This window comes from Capricornis sumatraensis, chromosome 19, assembly GCF_032405125.1.
Source record: "Capricornis sumatraensis isolate serow.1 chromosome 19, serow.2, whole genome shotgun sequence".
Taxonomy (NCBI): domain Eukaryota; kingdom Metazoa; phylum Chordata; class Mammalia; order Artiodactyla; family Bovidae; genus Capricornis; species Capricornis sumatraensis.
The window spans coordinates 27,850,408-27,866,743 of NC_091087.1; the positions used below are offsets into that span (position 1 = coordinate 27,850,408).

The window sequence follows — 16,336 nt, forward strand, 5'->3', positions numbered from 1 at the left end:
CAACTTACATCCAACCTTGATTCATCTTTATCTCCTTCATCACCCATTACACTCCACTGAAAGCCAGACAGCCTAGCATTCCATATTTCAATAGGTATCTCCAAAGATAAGGGCTTGTATCTGTCTGGAGGTTATAAAAGCATATCATATAAAATCCTTTGGCAGCCTTAGCTTCCTTATACCCACAGTACTTGATTTTTCAAAAACATGGCACAGGGAAATGGTAATAATCTATTAATCAAAACCCAGATCTGAGAGTCAAATACGAGAGGGAGGCCATGGTGAGCTTTTCACATCTATCAGCTAAGTTATCAGTATAAAGTCTCAGCTTTTAACATTCTCAACCGGAAACATTCGACTCTCTGTCCTTGAGATTCTCTAGACAAAATTCTCAGCCCCCTTAATCTAAAGCTTTTGATTCCTTCTTCCATCAACCCATCCACTTACTCACTTACATAAAAATGGTAAACTGTGTATTGGGTACAGTGCCAGGCTCCAGCTTACTACGATGAACATGTGCCAAAGTCTCTACCTTCAGGGAGTTTTCACAAAGGCTTAAACTCTTACCCAAAAGCCTTGACACTTCAACCAAGCTGAGCTCTGGATCTAGCTAGAGATCGGCCTTCAGCCGAACAGGAGTCCCTCCCCACGTCTCCTGCATCTGCTGGCTCTACCAAAATGTCCATTTCTAGAGTTTTCAGGGATGGCTGCACCACAGTAAAAAAAAAAGAGCGCTGGATTTGGAATGGGAAGACTTGACGTCGTAACCTGGCATTCCCATGTGGTTGCACAAACCACTTTGCTGCCTACTTCACACAGATGATGGAAGGATTAAGTCAGAGAACAGATGTGACAGTGTGTGTAAAGGTCTGGGACAACTGCTCAAAACATCGTTAGTGCTGATAGCTTCAGCCATCTCCAAAACTACTGAGTAATTCTGAGGCCCTCCTCTTTTGAAACTGAGAACCAGTAAGCTAGAAAGAACCTTAGAGATGGTCTCCCATACCATCATGCTTACTGATAAGGAAAATGAGGATCAAAGAATGAGTAGCCTGAGACAGAGGACTTGGACCATCAGGCTACAGGCCATGGTTAGCCTAGAGAGTTCTTTTCGACCCACATGGAACTGACCCACTCGATGTTTTAAATTTTAAAACATTGCAAGAAGGCACAAAAATCTGGATTTCCATCTTCTCTTGACTGAAAGATCTGACGAACACTAAACCCATACTCTTGCCTGGCAACAAGGCATGGAGCTGCGAGGCGAGGCATGGAGTTCAGACAGGGCTTGGGTTCTCCAGCTTCCCCAAGTCCTCACTGTACCCTGTTATCCTCCACTCTGGCCTGAGATCAGTGACCATTTACCACCTCATTCCTGATCCCTCCATTCATTTTTTTACCTCACCTGGTACCTTGAGTTAGCAACTTTTAGCCTATAGGCATACACTTTATCTTTTTCAATTTTTAAAAAAGTCTAAAAAATTTTTATTTTATATTGGACTATAGTTGATTTACAATGTTGTGCTTGATTCAGATGTACAGCAAAATGATTAATTTATATATATATTCTTTTTCAAATTCTCTTCCCATTTAGGATATTACAGAATACTGAACAGAGTTCCCTGCGCTGTACAGTAGAGGTTGGTTATCTTTTTTTTTTTTTTTGGTCTCATACTTCAGTGGAATTTCCTCCAATGTCTATAAGAAATGAGATCTAAGTCTCACCAATTCGTTTTTGAAAAAGTCTTGTCAAGAGTCAACACAATCCCCCCCCCAAAATCCCAGCAGGCCTCTTCACAGAAACTGACACGACAATTCTAAAATTTATGGATGAGTGAATGAGCTAGAGTAACCAAAGCAATTTTTAAGAACAGTAAAGATAGAAGACTTAAGTTACCTCAGTTTGAGACTGATTATAAAGCTGTCATAATCCAGACAGTGCGCTACTGTTCAAAAGAAAGATGAACAGATCCGCAGAAACAGGAGAGAGTCCGAGAACAGACCCACACATATATGGCCAATTGACTTTTGACCAAAGTGTCACAGCAGTTCAGTGGAGAACTGTTTTCGGCAGATGCCACTAGTACAACTGGGTATCTTAGTGGGGGAGAAAAGCAGTCGAGCATATAGACATTCAGTGTGACAACCATCATCAAACCCTAGAACTGCCTCTTACTGGCCATGCCACCTTCCACAAAATGAGGAACACTGTAGACCACACAGACCATAGGGCTACTGTGAGAACTCCAGGAGACAATGAATGGAAAGTGATCAGCACAATGCCTGGCAAAGCGATAACACTCCACAGTCAAACCACACCTAATCTTTATCCTCTCCTCTCTCTGTTCCTCTCTCAGAGGCCTCACTATACCATATCTATTGCCTGTTTTAATATAAAACTGATGTGCATGCATGCCCAGTCATGTCTGACCTTCTGCGACCCCAAGGACTGCAGCCCACCAGGCTCCTCTGACCATGGAATTTTCCAGGAAAGAATACTAAAGCAGGTTGCCACTTCCTACTCCAGGGGATCTTCCTGACCCAGGGACTAAGCGCACATCACTTGCATGTTTTGCACTGGCAGGCAGACTCTTTACCACGCACCACTTGGGAAGCCCATGAAAGTGACAGTTCCTCCCAAATATTCAAGCAAAATTAACATTCCAGGTTATGTGGCATTTATCCTGTGGCTTCTCAACACTACCAGTTGTCCTTCAAAGCCAGACTTCTTAAGCAGGTTCCCAACCCTTTCCTGCTTCCTTCATTCAAGCCCTCAGTGCCTCACAAGTTCCCTTCCACCCAGTATGCTGTGGATGTGGTGGCTCTCACCAAGGTCACCAACAACCTCCAAACGACTAGACCAGAGGCTGGGTCTTTATCACATCAGACTAGCCAGCAGCACTGGGCTCGGCTGGTCCGCCCTCCCTTCTCTGAACCATGACCCTCCTGGTTTTTTCCCTACCTCTCTGTCTACCTTTCAGTCATCTTTGCGGGCTCATCCTCCTCTGCTGTCTTGTCCGACTTTGTGACCCCATGGACTACAGCATGCCAGGCTTTCCTGTCTTTCACCATCTCCCAGAGTTCATTCACACTTGTGTTCATTGAGTCAATGATGCCATCCAACCGTCTCATCCTCTGTCGCCCCTTCTCCTCCCTTCCTCCTGTCCCTCTCCTTTAAATGATGCAGCTCCTTGGACATCTCCTAGGCCCTCTGCATGTTTCATTCTGCAGCAGAGTTACAAACTCAAGAGCGTAGGGGTGCCAAGTATGGAAGGCAAATAAGTGAAGCAGGCTAGAATCACTTGTGAGGAAACCACAGAGAGTGAGGAAGTCTGTGGCAGAATGAAGGGCATGTCCATGCCTTGTCTAAGGGGGGCAGCTGCCATTCAGCAGTCATGCAGAAATAGACAGTAAGTGTTGTTAAATAATCTCATTTTTCAAAAGAAGCCAGAGTCCAGATTTTAACGTAAAAATCTCAATATTCACTGTTGACCCTAATTAAAAAAAAACAAACAAACATTTGGGGCCTCCCACCAAAGAAATTAAAAAAAAAAAAATCACACAGCCAAATTACAATTCAGGCCACCAATCTATAAGATCTGTTCTAGAAATTCTTCCTAGGCAGCAGAATCTATTCCTGCTGCTACCCACCAAAAAGACCACCCCCCCCACCCCCCCCCACCCCCGGCTAAGACTTCCTTCTTGAGCTCCAGAAGCGCACGGACAACTGTCTGCTGAACCATCTCTACTTAAGTGCCTCATGCACACCTCAAACTCGGCATCTCCTGACACCGAGTCTGCTCCAGACTTGCTCCTGCCAGCACTTCCTCTCTTAACAGAAGTGAAGTGGAAGTGTTAGTTGCTCAGTCGGTCAGACTCTTTGTGATCTCAAAGACTGTAGCCTGCCAGGCTCCTCAGTCCATGGAATTCTCCAGGCACGGATACTGGAGTGAGTAGATATTCCCTTCTCCAGGGGCATCTTCATGACCCAGGGATTGAACCCAAGTCTCCTGCATTGCACATGAACTCTTTACCATCTTAGTCACCAGGGAAGCCCCTCTCAACAGAGGACACCCTGAAATGGCTCGGCTCTGAAAGCTGGAGATCATTCTCGAGTCCTCCCTCTCCCTCAGCTCCCTCATCCATTCACCATTCTGGTCCTTTTTGCCTTCTAAGAATCAACCTGTTCACGTCACTGCATCCTTTCACTCCCACCATCACACCTCCTAGACTCTAAACCATTTCCCTGTGACTTCATCCTCTGATCTATCCTACATTTAGGAGTTAAAGTCATTCTTTTAAAACGTAAATCTCTCCTGGTTCAACCCCTTCAGTGCCTTTCCATTGTCCTTGGGATCAAGTCCCAAATTCCCGAGAATGCCTCATCTCAAATTACCCTCTTCATTCCCTTGCTGCACCTCTGTTCCTGTGCCTAAAACATTCTGCCTCCTTCAACACACAAGTATATACCCTCATACACCTTTCCCACTCCCATTAATTCTTTATGACACTGTAAGAGGTGAGGACTCTCTACCATACCCTCCCAGCTGTTCCCCTTTCATAATATTCATCAAAATGTGCCCTTACTTGTCAAATGAATGTCTTCCCCATTAATCTTTGTCTTTCATAGCATCCCTACAATCTATTAGGAGACACTACCGTATTACTGTCTGGAGAAGGAAATGGCAACCCACTCCAGTATTCTTGCATGGAGAATTCCACGGATAGAGGAGCCTGGCAGGCTACAGTCCATGGGGTTGCAGAGAGTCGGATACGACTGAGCGACTTCACACTACTGTATCCCCAGGGTCCATCCTACCCCACACCCCCTCCCACACACAAGAGACTCAAAAGGTGTTTGCTAAACAAATTAATAAGATCTCTGAAGGGAGGCACCACATCTTCACCTCCCCCCACCTTTCACTCCACCCCAACATCTCCCCACTGGGCACTCAAGTACTGACAAATTAATGAATGAACAAAGGAACAGCCTCTTTCCAGGCCTATCTGCCTCTGCTTTCTTCCTTCTCTTTACCATCATCACTGAACTGATCCTCCTAGCATTCTCTTCTCAAAAATTATCCACTGCTTCCTGATAAGGCTGCACCCCTAAAGCTAGAGTGGAAAATTCTCCATAATCTAATCTATCCCACCAACTAAACAAATAGGATTTAGCTCCAACTCTGATTATAAGGAGAAAGACTCAAAGCCCAGCACAGACTCAGGAAGGAAAGAGTACCTAGGTTGATTAGCAATGTCTGTTCCATCCATAAGCATGACTGCCATGGGCTGGTGATGGAAAATCAGTATATGTGCCATCAGGTTATCGATAATCTGCTGAACAGGATAGATTCTTTTCCATCTGACCCTTGGAATTTGGGACATATGCTCGGGGAATCAAAGAATTCTCTATGAAAAGTACTTCAGCTTTGTAATTTCATTATGAAAGTTATTCCTAAAAATGTAAATAAGCAAAAATTACTAGGCAAATTCAGAATTATCATTTGCCTTTGTGTTTATGAACACAGAGGACCCAACTAGCATTCATTATTTTACTTGCAATTGGTAGACAGTAGAAAAGAACATAGGCAGAATTAACATGTAAATAATGTCCTGTACAAGGTGAAGGACAAAATGACATCATAAGTTTACGGTAATTAGAAGAGAAAAGTGGTGGCTGAATTGAATTATCATATAAGGCACAGTTGGTCAGGCTTGCTAAACTCCAGATAATCTGAACTATAGGGTTTAACATGGGATTCACACTGAAAGCCTCAATTCAGTTCAACAAAACAGCATTTATCACATTAACTTAATTCCATTTGAACTCACTGCATTTGTAACTTTGAATTTATTGGTACCTATGTTTTAGCTAATGATTATATCACAGTTAAAGCGAAGAATTTTACTTACAAGTTTACGTTTGAACATATTTAAGTAACATAATCAGACTCATTTCAGTGAACACAGGACTTGTGAAAATTAACTGCCTTTGAAAGAGTCTGTACATTACTCACGGCCTCCTTTGTCTGAGACACTTTAAACGGGATTCATGAATTGGGTGAGCAAGCAGATCACCTCTAGATATACATACAGAATGCATGTATCTGTACACATAAAATTTATGTATTTAAACAACACAGGCCCCAGCATTAATTCTCAACCTTCACCCTGTCATGTTCTTCAATGTGATGAGCTTGACATGCTTATCCCGGGACACAACCAAGGTCACAAATGGACACCAGGCAGGTCATAAATGAGTGAAGCCAGCCAGGACACAAGGGAAAAAAAAAATTCTTGAAATCCTGTCTTTTTAATCTGCATATATTTCTTCTCATGATGATAGAAAAGTAAGCATAAGAAATATTTCTGTTTCTCCTTAACTTCGCTAAAAAAGACCCCAAAACATCAAAAATATGATAAATGGCAAATGACATCTAGGCTCAGCAGTGGGGGATCAGGAGCGGGGATCATGACAGGGTGTGGTGTGAACTGTGGCCAGCCAGAGAAGGCGTGGGCAGCCACCCCCCAGCTCCAGCCAGCGGCTGTCACATGGGAATCAGGAGTGTTATCAGGTCTCCCAATTTTAAATGTAAAGAAATGTCGGTTTTACATTTTAAATCTCTTAACTTTGATTTCTACAAAAACCCTCCCAATTCTGGCAACAGATATCCAAACACTGCTGGCCAGAAACAGACGCGTCTGCAGCTCAGCGAGCCAGGGACCACCAGTCTGCTGCAACTGGGCTCTCCTCCGGGTTGCCCCGCACCCCGGCCCCGCGCCTGCATACCCTCCCCCATCCTCCTGATGGTCCTTCAAGGTCAGCACTCAGGATCCTCAAGGCCTGCCCCCGCTCACGCTGACCCTCCTTCCCCGCAGCCCTGCGCAGACACTCCTGTGTCCTCCATCCTCCATCCTCCACTGCGTCCCTCGACAGTTACCTAACCTCGCCGGGTGTCGGTCGCGCGGCCGCCTGGACCTTACTCGGTCCCCCTGGCCCCTCCTCGGGTCACCCGCAACGCTGTGCACCTTCCCAGTTCGCATGATACACCGGGGCCGAACTCGGTAAACCGGACGGATATAGCATTTCCACTGAGAGAGAGGAGCAAAGCCCCATACTCGATAAGGAGTCACCGCCTGATACCCAGACGGATCCCAAAGCAGGCCGGGGCCGTCCCCGGATGCACGGGTGCGCGAAGCTCTCCCGAGGGAGCGGGCGGGAGCCCCGGGCCCGCCCCGCCGGGCAGTCCCGGAGGACTCGCGGGCGGTGGATGTTCGGAGCAGCGAGAAGCCGCACCTCCCGCCTCCAAGCTGTTTGTGATTTCCTCCCGGGGCTCCCGGTCACCCTCCCCCTTAGGCCTCCCTCACCCGGCGGCCCGCCTTCCCGGGCTCGGCCCCTTCCCATCTCCCCGCACTGCCGGCCCCCGCGACCCTCCCACCTCCGCGGCGACCGCAGACGGTCAGCGGGTGTCGGAAGGCGGGCCCGCGCCGAGGCCGCGCGAGGGGCGCCGGCCCCGCTCCCGGACTCCCGGGCCCCCCGCCCGGCCCCGCCGGCGCCTCGGCCCCGCGACCTCTCCCCCTGCCGCCGCCGCCGTGGCCGCCCCCGCCCGCGCGACCCGGGCCCTCACCCGCGACAGGGTGAGGTCGGTCATGAGCTGCTCGAAGGCCCGCGTCTCCTCGGCCTGCCGCTGCGTGTGCAGCGCGATCTTCTCACTGAACTTCCGCGGGTTGGCGCTGCCGGAGCCCGGCGAGGCGGCCATGGCGCGGGCCCGGCGCCGGCAGGAGGCGGGAGACGGCGGGCGCGGGCCCTGCCTCGGCCCACCCGTCCGTCCGCAGGCCAGCCCCAGCCGCCGCCCGAAGCCCGTCCTCCGGCGCGACCCGGCAGAGGAGCCGCCGCGGCCCCACCGCCAGCGAGCGGCCGGGAGCGCGCCGAGGTCCGCCCCCGCGCGCCCGGCCCCGCCCTCGGCGCGGCCCGCCCGCCGCCCGGCCCCGACCCTGCCCCGCGCCCGCCGCCGGAGGGCTTTCCCCGGCGTCCCGCGCCCGCCTCGCGACCCGCCGCGCGGACCCCGCGAGGAGACCCCCGGCTCGCGCGGCAGAACGGGCCCGACTGAGGGAGCAGCTAGGGTACCATTTACTGAAGCGCTCCCCGGTAGGGCTCGCCTGGCCTTCGGATTGACGTTACAGTTTTCAAAGAGTTTGAACACCTTGCTCGCCCTCCCCAGTCAGGCCGACTTCCTTCAGCGGAGCGAAAACGGGCGACCTACGCTTGAGCAATCCTCTCCCTCGGTTCCCACCCCTGTGGGGCCTAACAGCTGCCCTCCGTCCTCCGCCTCCCAGCCCGCTTCCTCCCTCGATCTGTGTCGCTGACGGTCCGCTCGGGCCCACCCAAGAAAACAGTTACTAAATCTGGATCTCAGTTTCTAAAACCGTCTCCGGAGTTGCACTTGAGACACCATCCCCCTCGCCCGGGGGTCCCCCTCTTCGCTCCTCAGCCCCAGCCCCTTTTCCAGGCTCTTTATGAGCATCCGTGGGCTCTTTTGGACTCCAGCTCCAGCCTAGTCAGTCAGCCTCATTGGTTTTCTCCCTCTCTGCAGCCCCCGTAGTTCCTCTCCGTAGAGATGTTGATGTGTGTAAAGATGTCCTGGACGCCTCTAAGAGTGTGTCTCTGCCTTTTGTAAGCTAGTAACTATCAGGGACACGCAGAAGACTGCAGAAAATGATGTTAGCGCCACCCACGCCCTCCCCTATCAAGGTTAAATGTATCAAAACATTTTGCTTCATTTACTTGGTATTTATTAACGAAATAGAAAATCAGGCAGATCTAAAACCCCACCCTTATTGTTTCTCCCTCCTCCCTAGAGGTGGTCACTGGGCTCAAGTTGGTACATGTCATTCACATTAATGTTTTTACACTTTTATTATATATGACATATGGATCCACCAACTGCATATGGAATACCAAATTTTATTTTTAAAATTTTACAAAAAAGCTACATCATGCTAGATAAGCTTTGGCAGCTCTTTCTCATTTACCATTGCTTTTGAAATTCGTTTGTATTGATTCATTTAATTCCTGTGTAGTATTTCACTCTACTTTTCCAGTGTCTCATAGATTGTTTTTCAGAAAATTTAATGAGAACATACCTCTATTAGCTAGAGGTTAGTTTGATTCATTATGATTAGTTTGATTCATTATGATTGGATTTATTTCTTCTGTCTTATTTTGTACTGTTTATCATGCTTTTACTCTATATTTTCTGCTTTTTCAGTTTCAAAGAACAGAATTCATCCTAGGTAAAGTACAGAAGGATTTACTATAGGGTATAAAATGGCTTAAGGACTTGTGAGGAGGGCTGAGCAAGAAGACTCTGGGTTGAAAGGGTCAGAAGTGACCTGGAGACACATGCTGCAGAACCAGGCCAACAAACAGCCACTGCTTCTTCTAAAATCTGGAGGCCACCTACTGAATTGGAGGGCTGTCACTACACTGGCCAGCTCCTGGACCCTGAAGCCACCATAGAAAAATACAACAGTACTCACCAATAGAAACAGCACATACAAAGGCTCAGCTTCACTTCCACCTCACAAATCAAATAAGAAACAAAATTGGACTGGAAGTGCCAAAACTGCATCCAGAATCCTAGCTGCAGTAACATCTAGGGAAATGTGGTTATAGCCTTTCAGCTTCTGAGATACAGGGAGGCGCCGTAGGACACTGGAATGGGTGTTGAGCTAAATCCTCTATTTTCATCTACCAGTTCACCAATGCAGGGATCTATCATGTCTGGGTTCTGTTGCACTAAATGACTGTTGTTGTTTTAAGTTATGTATTTATTTACGGTCTTTGTTGCTGTGTGCACTGGCTTTTCTTGTTGTGGAACTTGGCCTCTAGGCCTGGGAGCCCAGTAGTTGCGGAACAAGGGCTTAGTTGCCCGGAGGCCTGTGAAATCTTCCCAGATCAGGGATCTAACCAGTGTTCTCTGCATTGACATGTGGATTCATAACCACTAGATCACCAGGGAAGCCCTGAATGACTCTTTTTTATTTCCATTTTGCTCTTATCTAATTTCGAAAATAGTCGTGGTTAATCTAATCACTTTCCATTTAATTTTTTAATCAAATAAATACATGTGAATTTTTTAACAATAGCTTTACAAGGCACACAATTTTCCCAAGTAAGTCCCAGTTCCCATGGTAAATAAGTTTTTCCTGCTGTTTTGTGATTATTTTTTTAGTTTTAGATGTTAACTATTCATTTTCTACTATGGGAAGAATGCTTTGGCTCTTTTGTGCCCCCAACACAAATATGATTTTCCCTGCTCCCATTCTTTCAATGTAGTTATTAATATATGATAATTTTTGGTAAGTCAATATTAAGTGTTTACACAATACACAATAGTTCCATTTTTTAATTTTTTTTTTTTTTTTAGTTAAAACCTGCCTTCACTTTTTTTTTTGCTTAGATTTCTCTCAACTCATTAGAAATCTTTTCCCAAACTCTGATTTATAGTATTTGGGTTTTAGCTCTGTCTCTCCCCTCTTCTGGTCCCTCTGGTCTTCTTTCTAAAGTTCCTTGAACTCTGAAAGACATTACTGAACCTATGAACGGGCAGTTTGGGAGGGAACTTCTCTCGCAGACCACTTTGCCTCCCTGCTCCATCCTGGACTCTTGCTTTCCTCGCCTGCTATCTGCTGGCTCTCCTCCCTCCATCCTGAGAGTTCCCTTCATCTCCCGTCTTCTGACCTCTGCCTCCTGCATCTCAAGCTGTCCTCCTGCTTCATGTACTAATTCATGTTAGCGGAGGACATTCTCCAATAGTTTCCTGGGAAAGAATACATAAAAGATAAAATCCTTCAGGCTCTGTGTGTATGCAGATGTTTTTATTTTTCCCTCAGACTTGATTGACATTTGGGCTAAGAATAGTCTTCAACAGAAATCCTTCGCATTTACTTCTTCGGATGCAATGCTTCACTGTTTTCTCGCTTCCAGTGTTGCCATTGGGAAGTCCACTCACATTCCACTCACTCTCACCTTTCCTTTGTAGGTGACCTGCTTTTTGAGGGCGATTATTGTTTATTTATTTTCACACACACACCCCATTCTCTGAAGGCTTAGTATTCTGATATTTTATGATAATGTACTTTGGTGGGAGGCTTTATTTTTGTTCACCACACTGGCATTAGATATGTATGTGGAAACTGAATACTCATATCCTTTAGTTCTGAGAAATTGTCCTATCTTTTTGACAATATTCTTTTTTCTTTCTTTCATGGAGATTCTACTTGGTCAGTTAATGGGTCTCCTACATTGCTTGTCTAATTTTCTCATCTTTTCTCTCCTATTTTCTATTTTTTTTGTCTTTTGCTGTTGTTATTCTATTTCCTAATAAATTTTTTCAGCTCTTTCTTTCAGTTTTGTCTTTCCTTTCTGTTGAACTTTTATTTCTGTGATTGTATTTCTAATTTCTAAATGCTCTTTCCTGATTTCTGACTGCTCCTTTTTAAAATATCATCCTATACTCATTTCAAGGGTGTGCTATTAATTAGAGGTTATTTCTGTTTTTATATTTTCTTCTACTCCTTGTATTGTCTGTCTCTGTTTTGTCTGAGTTCAATTTTTAGTTTGTTCATTTTGGTCTCCATCTAGAGGCTTCCCTCAAGCCTCTGGTAATCCTTGACTCCATTCATAATTAAGACAGAAACACTAAATATGTATAGATATCTTGTTTCTGGAAATTAAAATGATTTAAATTAATATTTTTATATATTCTGTAGCAGAAATTGCTAGCTGTTCTCTCAACATTCATTCTCCTCTTCTTCCTTTATTAAAAGAAATTCTGAACTTTAACTGGATGCTTCATTGCCCAGCTAAAATCAACTGAAGACTACGTTTCCCACTCTCCCTTGTGAATAGATCTGGTCATGTTTCACTCCACAGATATTAGCAGAAGAAATACAGGCAACTTTGGGATCATGCCCTTAAATGAAAAGGAGAAAGACCTTTTCCCTCTTCTCCTCACTGGCTGAAATATGGATGTGGTAACTAGATAGAGCAGCTGTCCTAGACCATTAGATAAAAACTGTGTTGAGAATGACAAACCAGTAGTAGCAATGACCCCTGGCTTCCCAGCCCTGGGGAACCACAGTATCAGCTCTAAACTGCTTCTAGGCTATGACGTGGCTGAGAGAGAAGTACCGATTTTGTTTCAAGCCCACTTATTTTGGCCTTATTACAGGATCAAGCCAGGACCTGTTACATTTAAATAGAAAAAATTTTGTAAGTATATCAAGATATGGGTTAATAACATTTGTCTTTGAGGAATAGGGACTACTGGGAAAATTATCTTCCACTTTACACATTTCTAAATTATATACAGTTTTAGAGATAAGTATGTATTACTAGTAAAATCAGGAAAAAATAAGGAAGTACAAATATCACTTGTTTTTAAAGAACTAACTGGAAGCTCTGTGCACCTGTGAGGTTTCTTGACTAGAGAGCTCACTGGAACAGAGACCCAGAATTTTCAGTGCATGTCCTCCAGGGTAACAAATCCCTAGGGTTTGGTGTGTGTTTTGCTTTTTTCATTGGAATATGATTGCTTTACAATGTTGCGTTAGTTTCTGCTGTACAATGAAGTGAATCTGCCACGTATATACATATATCCCCTCCCTCTTAGACCTCTCTCCTGCTCCCCTGTATCTCACCCCCCTAGGTCATCACAGAGCACCGAGCTGAGCTCCTTGTGCTTTCTAGTCAGTTCCTGCCAGCCGGCTGTTTTACACAGGCTGTATATATATGTCAATTCCAATCTCCCGATTTGCCCCACCCTCCGTTTCCCCACCTGTGCCCACGTGTCTGTTTTCTACATCTTTATCTCTGTTCCTGCCCTGGAAATAGGTTCATCTGTACCACTGGACAGACTTTAAAATTTGTTTTTTCTCTTGGGCAGGTCAATTTCTCCCGCCTAAAGAATCTTCCAGTTGACTATCCAGAAGTATAAATAAGCCACTGGCTCTCTGAAAGTCACGTGGGGGAAAAAAGTCCTAAGAGTTCCACTATTTGATGTGTTGCCTTGCACTTAATCTCTCTGTTTTCAGACAACACCTCACTGGTGTTGTCTTTGCCTCACCCTAAGTCCAAAACACCTCTGCCTCTGTTTCCCCAGTTAACCTCCCACCTACAGCCACAGTGCAAAGTATCTGGGTGTCTAACTGCATCTTGTACACATTTTTGACCAATATTTGTATTTTTAACTCTATCCCTTCCCTCTTCAGGTGCCTTGGCCCTCTTTCTGAAGTTCTCTGATTCAAATCATCTTGCTTCTCATTAGATTTTCCCCTTTCCCCTGCTTTGCAGGCACTTCAGTTTCATCTTTTTATGTTCTGCTGTGCTGATTACCATTGGTCCATGGGGTGGAAGTCATGGCTAGGCCAGCTACTGGAAAGCCCCTAACTGGACAAAAATTAAAACTTACATGTTGAAGTGCTGGGAGGGTTAAAAAAAAAAAAAGTTAAAAGTAAAGGCACAGGCAAGGAAAAACTGCATATGTTGGACACGCTAAAAATTTCAGGATGGTGAACCCAGAATCAGGACCCAGGTGACCTGACTTGCAGAATGGCAAAAGTATTTTCTTATGTGCTAATGTCACCTAAGTTGTTTCCAAGAACTGATATGGCTGCTTTTGCAGGAGTAAATTTAAAACTGGGACCTTTTAAAAAAATTCTTTTTAAATGTATTTATGACCGCACTGGGTCTTTGTCGCTGCACAGGCTTTCTCTAGTTGAGGCTGGCAAGTGGGGGCTACTCACTAGCTGTGGTGCACAGGTGTCTCATTGCAGCGGCTTCCCTTGTTGTGGAGCACAGGCTCTAGCGGGAAGGCTTCAGGAGCTGTGGCGCACAGGCTCAGTTGCCCCTAGACATGTGGAATCTTCCCAGACCAGGGATCGAACCTATGTCCCCTGCATTAGCAGGCAGATTCTTAACCACTGGACTACCAGGGAGCTCTATTTGGAAGCTCCTCGGGTCTGTTGACCATTGCTACCATCACTTGAGCACCCGTCTAAGAGGAATAGAAGAGAAACTCTGGGAACCACGCTCACTGAGATGTATCCTTTGTCGAAGGCAGGGGTTGGAACCTTTTTGCTGAAAAGAGTTTTGCAGATCATCTGCTCTTGCCTCCTCATAACTACTCACCTCTGCCAGTGTACACGACAGCAGCCACAGACCGCACATAAAGAAACGGACATGACTGTACCCTAATAAAACTTCATTTACAACAGCAGACAGTGGGGCAGATTCGACCCATTGGCTATAGTTTGCTGACCCCTGGTCATATAAAACACAGCTTGCTGAGCACATTCTGGGGCTCAAAGAGCTTAGAAACTCTGAGTTGCTGCCTTGGTATGTCTTGGGTGGTGGGGAGAATTTGTACTTTTAACAGACTCTCAGGTGATGCTGATGCTGCCTGTTCTCTGGGATTCCACTTTGAGGGCCATCACTTTTAGACGACAGGGAGCAACTGGAAGACTCTGCTATGTGTCTTCCAAATGTTCTAGGAAATTTTTCTAAAATCTCTTTAAATGCTGCTTATTCATATTTGTTCTTTCCCTCTAGAAGATTAATTAGATGCGTATTAAGCATTTCCATTCTATTCTTCATGTCTTTTTACCTCCCTTTTATATTTTTCTACTCTTAATTTTTGTGCTACATCTAGGTAATTTCATCAAATCTGTCTTCCAGTTTACTGACTTCTCTTTCCAGGCATGTGTAATCTGTCGTTTAACCTATCCGTTGAGTTTTTTCTTCCTTAAGAACTGTTTTCCCATCTACAAACTCCATTTAGTTCTTTGTCAAATATGCCAACTCTTTACTAAGGCTTCCCTGGTGGCTCAGCGGTAAAGAATCTGCCTGCAATAAAGGAGATGTGAGAGACATGGGTTCTGTCCCTGGGCTGGGAAGACCCCCTGGAGAAGGAAACGACAACCCACTCCAGTGTTCTTGCCAGTATAATCCCAGAAAGAGCCTGGCAGGATACAGTCCATGGGGTTGCAAAGAGTCAGGCACAGCTGAGCACGCACAACTACTCTTCACTGGGTTCTATTCTTATCTTTTTATTCTTTCTTTTATGCATTTAGTTATACTAATTTTATATTCTCTTTCAGCAAGTAGTTCTCTTATTTCAAGTTTGGGGAGCTCTAACCCTGTTTGTTGTATCTGCAGGCTCTTGTTTATGATGGATTATTTCCTAATGTTTTTAACTATGCTTTCAACTTTAGGAGGGCTTGATTTATACCCCATGGAAATCCTGGGTAGTGGGAATATGACTCAAATGTTGCTGTTGGGTTTTTCTGTTCCATGAGATGCATGGGAATCAATTACCAGACATGAGAATTTTATTACATAGAAACCATACATTCAGATCCTAAACCCATGTATGGGCCGAGTTTTTGGCTTCTCAAGGGGCTTCCCCACCCCTCCTCCCAGAACCCAGGCAGAGAGAGTCAAACTTCCTTGTCAGCTTTGCCTGTGGTAGAGTTTAGTCTTTCAGGCTGGGATTTTACCCCGCTTACAGACTTGTACATCAGCCTGTTACTACTGCACGGCTGCTGCCAGGAGGCATGAGATTCCCGGGTCAGAGACAGCAAGCATCGTGAGCGTCATTTATGTGTCAGTTCACCTTGCCCACCAGGTCCCACGGGGATGATGCAGGAAAGCCCAGATGGGGCTTCCCTCGTGGCTCAGTGGTGAAGAATCACCTGCCAATGCAGGAGACATGGGTCCTTTCTCTGGTCCAGGAAGATTCCATCTGCTGTGAAACTATTGACCCTGTGCCTTAGAGCCCGTGCTCTGCAACAAGAGAAGCCACCGCAATGAGAAGCCCGCGTACCACAACTAGAGCGCAGCCCCTGCTCACCCGAACTGCAGGAGAGCCCAGCAGCAACAAAGACCCAGGGCAGCCAAAAATAAATATTTTAAAAATTAAAAAAAAAAAATAAGGGCCCAGATGGATGCCCAGACATCCATGGGTTCTGTCCCAGGAGAGGAATCAATTTGCTCTTTGACTCAGAAGAAGACATTGCTTCATCCCTTCGAGCTGCTTGCTGTAAACACAACTCTGAGGAATGGCCCAGTGAGGAATGACCAGAGCTTTGTATCTGTGGCATAACTGGCCAGAATGTTGAGGAATGTTCAGGGCCCATAGATCAAAATCATAGAAGGCGATTTTGATGTAGGTCCTTTGTGGGTCAACCTTAAGAAATGCTGCCACTAAGAATGAAATCACAGGGACTTCCCTGGTGGTTCAGTGGCTGAGACTCTGTGCTCCCAGTGCAGGGG

General features: G+C 45.8%; 1 protein-coding gene across 1 annotated transcript in view; it reads right to left on the reverse strand.

The window, feature by feature from the left end:
* CRTC3 (CREB regulated transcription coactivator 3) overlaps positions 1-7,765 on the reverse strand; it is a 93,733-nt gene extending 85,968 nt beyond the window's left edge. Inside the window, exon 1 of the mRNA XM_068991304.1 lies at positions 7,629-7,765. Within this exon, the coding sequence (XP_068847405.1) occupies positions 7,629-7,760 (132 nt within the window). The 5' untranslated portion in view covers positions 7,761-7,765. The remainder of the gene's footprint in view (positions 1-7,628) is intronic.
* Between the last annotated feature and the right edge of the window lie 8,571 nt (positions 7,766-16,336).